At 37.7% G+C, this 8,152-nt stretch overlaps 1 protein-coding gene across 2 annotated transcripts; it reads left to right on the forward strand.

Annotated features, from left to right (window-relative positions):
• Positions 1-4,535: 4,535 nt before the first annotated feature.
• Positions 4,536-7,770, forward strand: LOC120515099 (GTP-binding protein Di-Ras2-like). Of its 2 annotated transcripts, none has more exons than XM_039735826.1 (2): positions 4,536-4,866; positions 5,785-7,770. In XM_039735826.1, exon 2 carries the CDS (start codon positions 5,869-5,871, stop codon positions 6,463-6,465), a length of 597 nt encoding a protein of 198 aa, XP_039591760.1. In that variant the 5' UTR covers positions 4,536-4,866; positions 5,785-5,868; the 3' UTR covers positions 6,466-7,770. The 2 variants fall into 2 exon arrangements, with proteins under 2 accessions (XP_039591760.1, XP_039591761.1); XM_039735827.1 differs by lacking the exon at positions 4,536-4,866 and adding an exon at positions 4,897-4,935.
• Positions 7,771-8,152: the final 382 nt, after the last annotated feature.

Consider the following 8,152-nt stretch of genomic DNA (forward strand, 5'->3'; position numbering starts at 1 on the left):
ATTTAGGCACTTGTGTAAGAATTCTTATTTTTAAATTGTGTGGAATCTTAAAGTGTGTACTCCTAATGTAGGTCAAAATGTATCTGTTCATTGACACATGGATTGTCTCTTACTGAAGTACATCTCCTTCATTTTGGCCTTCTCTTAAAGACTGCCACTAATATATTCAATTTATCAATTGCTGGATTTTGGTTATTGAATATTGCAGAGACTTTTTTTTTACTTCTTGCTACATATAGCTGATCTCTTTGTGTGTCTTAAAAATGTTGTACAGTATATTAAGTTATTAATTTGTAGTATTACAGATTATATGATTTTTCTTTTATAATAAGAAAACACAAACTGCTTTTGAGATTTAGGTATTTTGGTCAGCTCTTGAGATTTTAGCTCATTTCTTTATATATGCCTCATTTTTTCCATATTTATATTAAATATTAGCAGCTGGTGTTGTTTTAGTTGATAGGAACATACCTGTTTTTATCAATATGGCTAGACCTGATTTATTTTCATAAATTACAAACACCAATAAAAAAGCAAAATACATCATGACCAAATAATCCCAAATGAACCAGTAATCCCCAAAAGACAGTAACAAGGTAGTAGGACTTGATAGATGCAGTACACGAGCCAGCTGCTGTCTGAAAGGACTATTGGGACTATCAGTGTGGCATTTGTAGAATGTAAAGGAATCTCCGGAGAGTAAACAGCACAGGAATTCTGACTTCAGTACCTTATTAAATAAAACAATTACCTGTGGAATTTGTGTGCTTCTTTCATTTGTTTTAAAATAACTGATTGGATTTTTCTTAATAATATAATTACATATTTTCCAATAATACTTCTGTAGTTTCATCTTAGGCTGTCTGTCTACTCCACTGTACTATTCTCTACTTTTATTTGCACACTTCAGCTTGTAATTGTTACATATAATTGAAAAGTCTTGGAGTTATTGATTATTTTAAAGTGTATTGCTATTTGTTTTCTAAAGCACCTTGTGATATTGTACTCAATGAACACATGAAATAAAGATTGATTGATAAGAAAATGTCTTCTAATCGTGAGAGAAGAGGTGGATTTATTTTTGTATTGGTAGTCTACCTCATTTTTATTATGGCAATATAGTAAACCAGGCAAGTGATGAAGCCTAATGCACTGTGTGACGTTGATAATGTCACTTAACCTGCCTCTACTCTAAATAAAAAATATATTGTAAACAATTACAGTGCATCCGGAAAGTATTCACAGCGCATTACTTGTTCCACATTTTGTTATGTTACAGCCTTATTCCAAAATGGATTAAATTCATTTTTTTCCTCAGAATTCTACACACAACACCCCATAATAACAACATAAAAAAGTTTACTTGAGGTTTTTGCAAATTTATTAAAAATAAAAAAAAACTGAGAAAGCACATGTACATAAGTATTCACAGCCTTTGCTATGAAGCTCAAAGTTGAGCTCAGGTGCATCCTGTTTCCTCTGATCATCCTTGAGATGGTTCTGCAGCTTAATTGGAGTCCACCTGTGGTAAATTCAGTTGATTGGACATGATTTGGAAAGGCACACACCTGTCTATATAAGGTCCCACAGTTGACAGTTCATGTCAGAGCACAAACCAAACATGAAGTCAAAGGAATTGTCTGTAGACCTCCGAGACAGGATTGTCTCGAGGCACAAATCTGGGGAAGGTTACAGAAAAATATCTGTTGCTCTGAAGGTCCCAGTGAGCACAGTGGCTTCCATCATCCATAAGTGGAAGAAGTTCGATACAACCAGGACTCTTCCTAGAGCTGGCCTGCCATCTAAACTGAGCGATCAGGGGAGAAGGGCCTTAGTCAGGGAGGTGATCAAGAACCCAATGGTCACTCTGTCAGAGCTCCAGAGGTCCTCTGTGGAGAGAGGAGAACCTTCCAGAAGGACAACCATCTCTGCAGAAATCCACCAATCAGGCCAATCCTTAGTAAAAGACATATGGCAGCCCACCTGGAGTTTGCCAAAAGGCACCTGAAGGACTCTCATACCATGAGAAACAAATTTCTCTGGTCTGATGAAACAAAGATTGAACTCTTTGGTGTGGATGCCAGGAAAGCAGGTACTAGGACACTAGTCAGGATAAAGGGAAAGATGACTGCAGCGATGTATAGAGACATCCTGAATGAAAACCTGCTCCAGAGCGCTCTTGACCTCAGACTGGGGTGACGGTTCATCTTTCAGCAGGACAACGACCCTAAGCACACAGCCAAGATATCAAAGGAGTGGCTTCAGGACAACTCTGTGAATGTCCTTGAGTGGCCCAGCCAGAGCCCAGACTTGAATCCGATTGAACATCTCTGGAGAGATCTTAAAATGGCTGTGCACCTACGCTTCCCATCCAACCTGATGTAGCTTAAGAGGTGCTGCAAAAAGGAATGGGTGAAACTGGCCAAGGATAGGTGTGCCAAGCTTGTGGCATCATATTCAAAAAGACTTGAGGCTGTAATTGCTGCCAAAGGTGCAAACCTATACATCTCACAGGAGTCTTTCAACCCCTCCATAATGTCAGGAAGATTCTTTTATAGTTATTATTTTTAGTAAATACTAGCCCCTGTACCCGTCAAAGGAAGGTAATAGAATAACTTAAAAATATTTGCTATCTCTTGCCCTCCATGTACTTTCAGCTCCTTTCCTCTTTTGAGCATGTTCCTGTAAAGCCTTCTTCTCTGCTCCTGTCCAGTTTTATACTTTCCATCTTTAAAATGGACTCTCAGTATGCATCTTCACTCATCCTCACACTTCTTACACTCACACATCCTCTTTTGTCATGTCATTAAATTCACCAATCACACCAAAGCCCAACTAACCAATCAAATTTCTCTGAGGGATTGGACACACAGACCTCAGTGTTCTATTATATAGCAGATACTCTTAAATATTACAAAATTAATACTTTTGAGCATGTTTAATTATCTATCTGTGGCGTACATTATTTTTAGAAATGCATTGGATGATAATCTTACAGGCATCTGCCTTTTATTCATTTTTACATATATCAAAACAGGGCAGCTACCTTTTCTTTACCAGGTACCTGAAAATTGAGACACCTGAATTAATCTGGTTGGCTGGCTAATCAATGCCTTTAAACATTATATTGGACCTGGATTAGTTCTCCATGCAGATGTTCTTTTTTTAGGAATGCAGAAGTTTAATTGAGCCAGCCAAAGTTGTACAGTATGTGCCCTTAAACCCATGGAGGAACTTGGTCTTCTTCTCTGAACAAACTCAAACCATTTTGCAACATGCTGTTAAGAACAGCACTCAGTAGTACAGATGTGGTCTCACTAGCACTAAACACAGTACCTTACAATTGTGAAAGATAGCGGCCCGGACACACACAGAAGGACACCATTTGCTCCATCACCCACATTTATTTACACAATTATATACAAAGTCAAGTGCTCCGCTCCGCTCCTGACCTCGACCTCGTCCTTGTCCTTGTCCTTGTCCTTGTCCTTCCTCCTCACCCGACTCCAGCCTTGATTGCAGGGCGGCGGCTCCTTAAGTAGGTGACTGATTGGTGACCAAACCCAGCCACCTGCCACACCATCAATAGATTTTTTAAACATTTTGGCAGAGATTACCAAAGTAGATTGGACTGAATGACATGTTCTTGCAAATACTTGTCTTACAATCTTATATGCATTGATATTTGTTACAAAGAACAGTAGTAAAATGCTAATAAGATACATATTATTTATCTCAGCCATTGCTAAAGAATGAAAATCATGATACTTCTAAAATTCTCACTTAAAACTGTAATATAAAAGGAATTAAACTAACAGAAGTTATGGCCAGCTGGCATCAGAAGGAAAAAAAACCTCAAAAACATTCTTAAAGAAAATAAACTAATGGTGTCTTAAGTTTCATTTGTATAAATTAAAATACAAAATCTGTCTGACCTGAGTGAACTGGCCTTCCTCTGGTGTCATCAATATTATCGCACTACACTGATGATGTATTTGTCACCCTTGATGGCAGTGATTCCAAGCCACTCCAACATCTCTCTTCCAGGAGAAGTATCACCGTCAAGTTCTAGGTGAGCCTTTCTTTAGTGCAGCTAGCTCGTAAAGTATGGTACAAATGCACAGTTACACTTAACTCTAGTCTTTGGAAGGCTTCATTTGTTTAGTACAGCATTGACTATATACACTTAATCAAATTATCATTATAATGTATTATTATTATTATTATTATTATTACTGAATTTACACTTTAGATATCATGTCGTGTCAACTTTCTGTTTACTTGAAAATATCCTGTTATCAGTCCTCTTAAGCTTTTGATGCTTTATGTTATCTTTATGTTATTTTAAAAGAAAGTAGTCACGTGTTATACGATGGAAAAACTGTTCAGCCCCCTTCCCTTTGAACTGTTATTTGTTACAATAACGAGGCATTTTGGAAGAAGAAGCAGATTCTGCAAAACGCGTATTTGTATGCATTTAGCGTACCACTGTAGCATGGCACACCAAGCGTTGTTTTCAGATCCGCATGAATGGACGAAACCATGTATTTAATGCATGAATGAAAAATAGGGTATTCCCATCATTGGTTTTAAAATAGCTTATAACCTATTTTGCATTTTTCAGTCCTTGGATGGGGCCCGAATCTGACACACGCGCACGTACCAAATTGTTAGCAGTCTTTTAAAGCTCCATCTTTTATGAAGAGTTTAGCGTTCAGCCCTCGGTGTTTTCTCTTTGGTCGTCCCCGTGGGCTAAATGGTTTGTTCCAGCGGCGCCTGCCTTATAGTGACAGTACAACACTGGAATTTCTATTTACAATTGTGCGGAGGGGAATCACCTCCTGAAGTCAGGCAGGCTGGTTACAGGTGAGCCCTGGTGTACTTGCCGCCGCAGGCTTTTTGGTCTTTCTGTGGCGTGTAGGCGACTTGGTGAAGGTGAGCAGTATGCAAGCCCCTTGGGCACAGCACCCGAGAGAATTAAACGTCTGGAAAAGATCGATATGGCTTTTGCCTGCTCTCAGGGAGCGTCTGGCTCGGTGATGAATGACTGCGGATAGGCACATATTTTGCGTTAAAGGAGGAGTTGTGTTTCGGTGAAGCTGTATATGGCTTGCATGTTGTAAATAGATGTATAAAAAGCCGAATCACGAAGTGGGCAGACGAGCAATATTAGATGGTGGTTTTGGGTCAGAATAAACTTAAATGGAATAAAATGTGCTAAACTGGTATTAAGTGTGACATATGCGTTAAAAAGCATGCTTTAATACTGACAAGGTAAGCGTAAGGAATGCCAGTAATGTAAATGAGTAAAAGACATCAGAAGGGGTCGATGTTGGAGCTCTCTGTCTCATTCTCCTTTCATCTTCCTCCATCCAACTTACACAAACAAAGGTGCATGAAATCAACCACTTTCCTTAAAGTTTATCACCGTCTTAATAAAGATTGGTTAAATGTTCTAGATCGATAGTCGTATTTAATTGGTATTTGACTTTATACAAGATAAGCTCTTGTCCACCCGATGCTGAATTAAGCTATTCTAAAAATGGATGGACGGCAGATAACATTATAAATGAAGGATGATCGTGCAGTCAGTCAAGCAAGCGCCTTTGAGTAGCTAATAGTTAACACGTTCTGCTGCACGTTGAAACGGTGTAATTATCAATTCGTCCTAATCAAATAAGTTAAATATTTATAACCAGCCGACCATTTGGTTATTTACATTCAAGTCGGATGCTTGGTGTTAATTGCACTCTAAAGTGACTCGTGTTTTTCATTTTTATATAGCAAACCTTCATGGATCTGTAAGTGTATTATAGCAGCTGGATTCTAAAATCGCAAGGGACATTCACATCGTCCGTAATTCGGAAGATGCCGGAGCAAAGTAACGATTACAGAGTGGTGGTGTTCGGAGCTGCGGGAGTGGGCAAAAGCTCCTTGGTGCTGCGGTTCGTCAGGGGCACATTTCGAGAGACCTACATCCCAACGATAGAAGATACCTACAGACAGGTGATCAGCTGCGACAAGAACATCTGCACCCTTCAAATCACTGACACAACGGGAAGCCATCAGTTTCCTGCAATGCAGAGACTATCCATTTCCAAGGGCCATGCTTTCATTTTGGTCTACTCGGTTACAAGCAAGCAATCACTGGAGGAGCTCCAGCCTATCTATGAGCAAGTGTGCCAAATCAAAGGGGACATACAGAAAATTCCCATTATGTTAGTGGGAAACAAAAGTGATGAGACTCAAAGGGAGGTGGAAGCTAGTGAAGGAGAACGTTTGGCCAACAAGTGGAAATGCTCTTTTATGGAGACTTCTGCCAAGATGAACTACAATGTCCAAGAACTCTTTCAAGAGCTGCTGAATCTGGAAAAGAGGAGGACAGTGAGTCTTCAAGTGGATGGCAAGAAAAACAAGCAGATGAAGAAGAAGGACAAACTAAAAGGCAAATGTGTTCTCATGTAAGCCACAGCAGTGAATCCACCAAGTGTGTCATCTTGAACTGTGAACTAAATGTGTTGCTCTGTCTTGTTGAGTCTGTCATGAGCCCAAATGGACTTTTTTTCTGAACAGCTGCTGTTTTAAAATCAGGAGGAAATTTATTTTAATGTTCAATGTTTCTGTATGCTTTTGCTGGTAAATTGGATAACGTTTCAAATACTCTTAATATTAGAGTGGGCTATTTTTAAATATTTTCTTCATTTTAAACCAAAGATATATTTTAATTATTTAAACAGTTTGGCATTTGCAACTCTGCATGATAAAACAACTTGTTGCAAACTTAACAGTTGTATACATCTATTATATATGTATGACTTTAAAACTCTTTAAAAAGCAAATATATGACAAATCGGTGAAACATTCCCATGAAATTATTGTTATAAAAATGGAAAACAGAAATACACTTGCAAATAACTATGTTCTCTGCATAACATATTAATGACTCCACAGTTTGTCAAGCTTTATATCTTTTATCTTTCTTTAAATACAAAATTAAAGAACCTTTATGCTGCCACGTGAAATAGGGTTAACAATCTGACTGCTACCCTGAGTCTGTTGTTTTAATATCTTTGGGGGCTCATCTCATTTTTCAAATGTACAGTATATTAAAGTAATCAAATCTTGTAACATATATTATTTCATAAGCCTGCAGGCACTTTTTGGCATGCTTTAAAAATGTAACTGAATGCAAGTAACTATTTCACTGGAAAGTCCACCCCACCAAATTATCATTGTGAAATTAACACTGCTATAATGTATACAGCTCTGCTGGAGCCCTACACCCTCTTGGAAATTTCCATTAAACTGTAGAGTTAAATTTGATGTGAGTAATTTAGGCATGCGCCCCTCCAAGAACATTCCTCACATTCTTAAGCATTTTAAAGTCCAAATCCTTGATGCTCTTGCTACAACTTCTGTGAGATATATCACTAAATGCATGCTGCACACATTCAGCTTGTTAGAGAGGAACTCAGTTTGCTATCAAATGCACATTTGCATGCATTGCTGTACCCAACTAAAGAAAAATAAAGATGAATTTATATCCTGTATTTAAAAGTTGTTGTGTTGAATTTTACAAGTCTTGAATAAAACATCTGCATGCAGATTGTGGTGGAGAAATCAATCCCATTTTACATGTTGCACTGGAAAAAATGTATGCAAGGAGAAATTAAATTTAGTCTCTGGAAAAGTGAAAAACGAAGATGCCTGTATAAAGTAGTAGCCTTTAACTAAAATGTAAAACATTTAATAAAAACATGTTTTATTTTATTGATTTTATTTGAAGAAAACTTCATTAAATACAATCAAGTCAAACTTAACAAACCAGACTTCAACCCTCCCCAAGAGAAAGAAAGGAGAGCTGATAGCATGATCAAATCTTTAAAATCAATCAATAAATGAGATATGTCCTTTTTCCCATATATAATTGCTTATTCTTAGATTTTATTGATTAGATCTTGACATATTTTAAAGTTTTAAACAGAAGTGAGAATTTAAATGTATCCATTTTCAAATAGTATGGAACATCAGTTACACACTGACTTATAACAGGTGCCCTGGGATTCTTCCACCTTAGCAGGAAAAGTTTACATGCAAGTAGCATGGTAAAGACAATTATGATCAATTTGTCCTTCTCCATTTTAAGCCCATC

Source organism: Polypterus senegalus, chromosome 14 (genome assembly GCF_016835505.1).
Source record: "Polypterus senegalus isolate Bchr_013 chromosome 14, ASM1683550v1, whole genome shotgun sequence".
NCBI lineage: Eukaryota > Metazoa > Chordata > Cladistia > Polypteriformes > Polypteridae > Polypterus > Polypterus senegalus.

Bases quoted from the DNA above. Each gene is read 5' to 3' on its own strand.
- LOC120515099 (XM_039735826.1), top strand. From the start codon at position 5,869: ATGCCGGAGCAAAGTAACGATTACAGAGTGGTGGTGTTCGGAGCTGCG.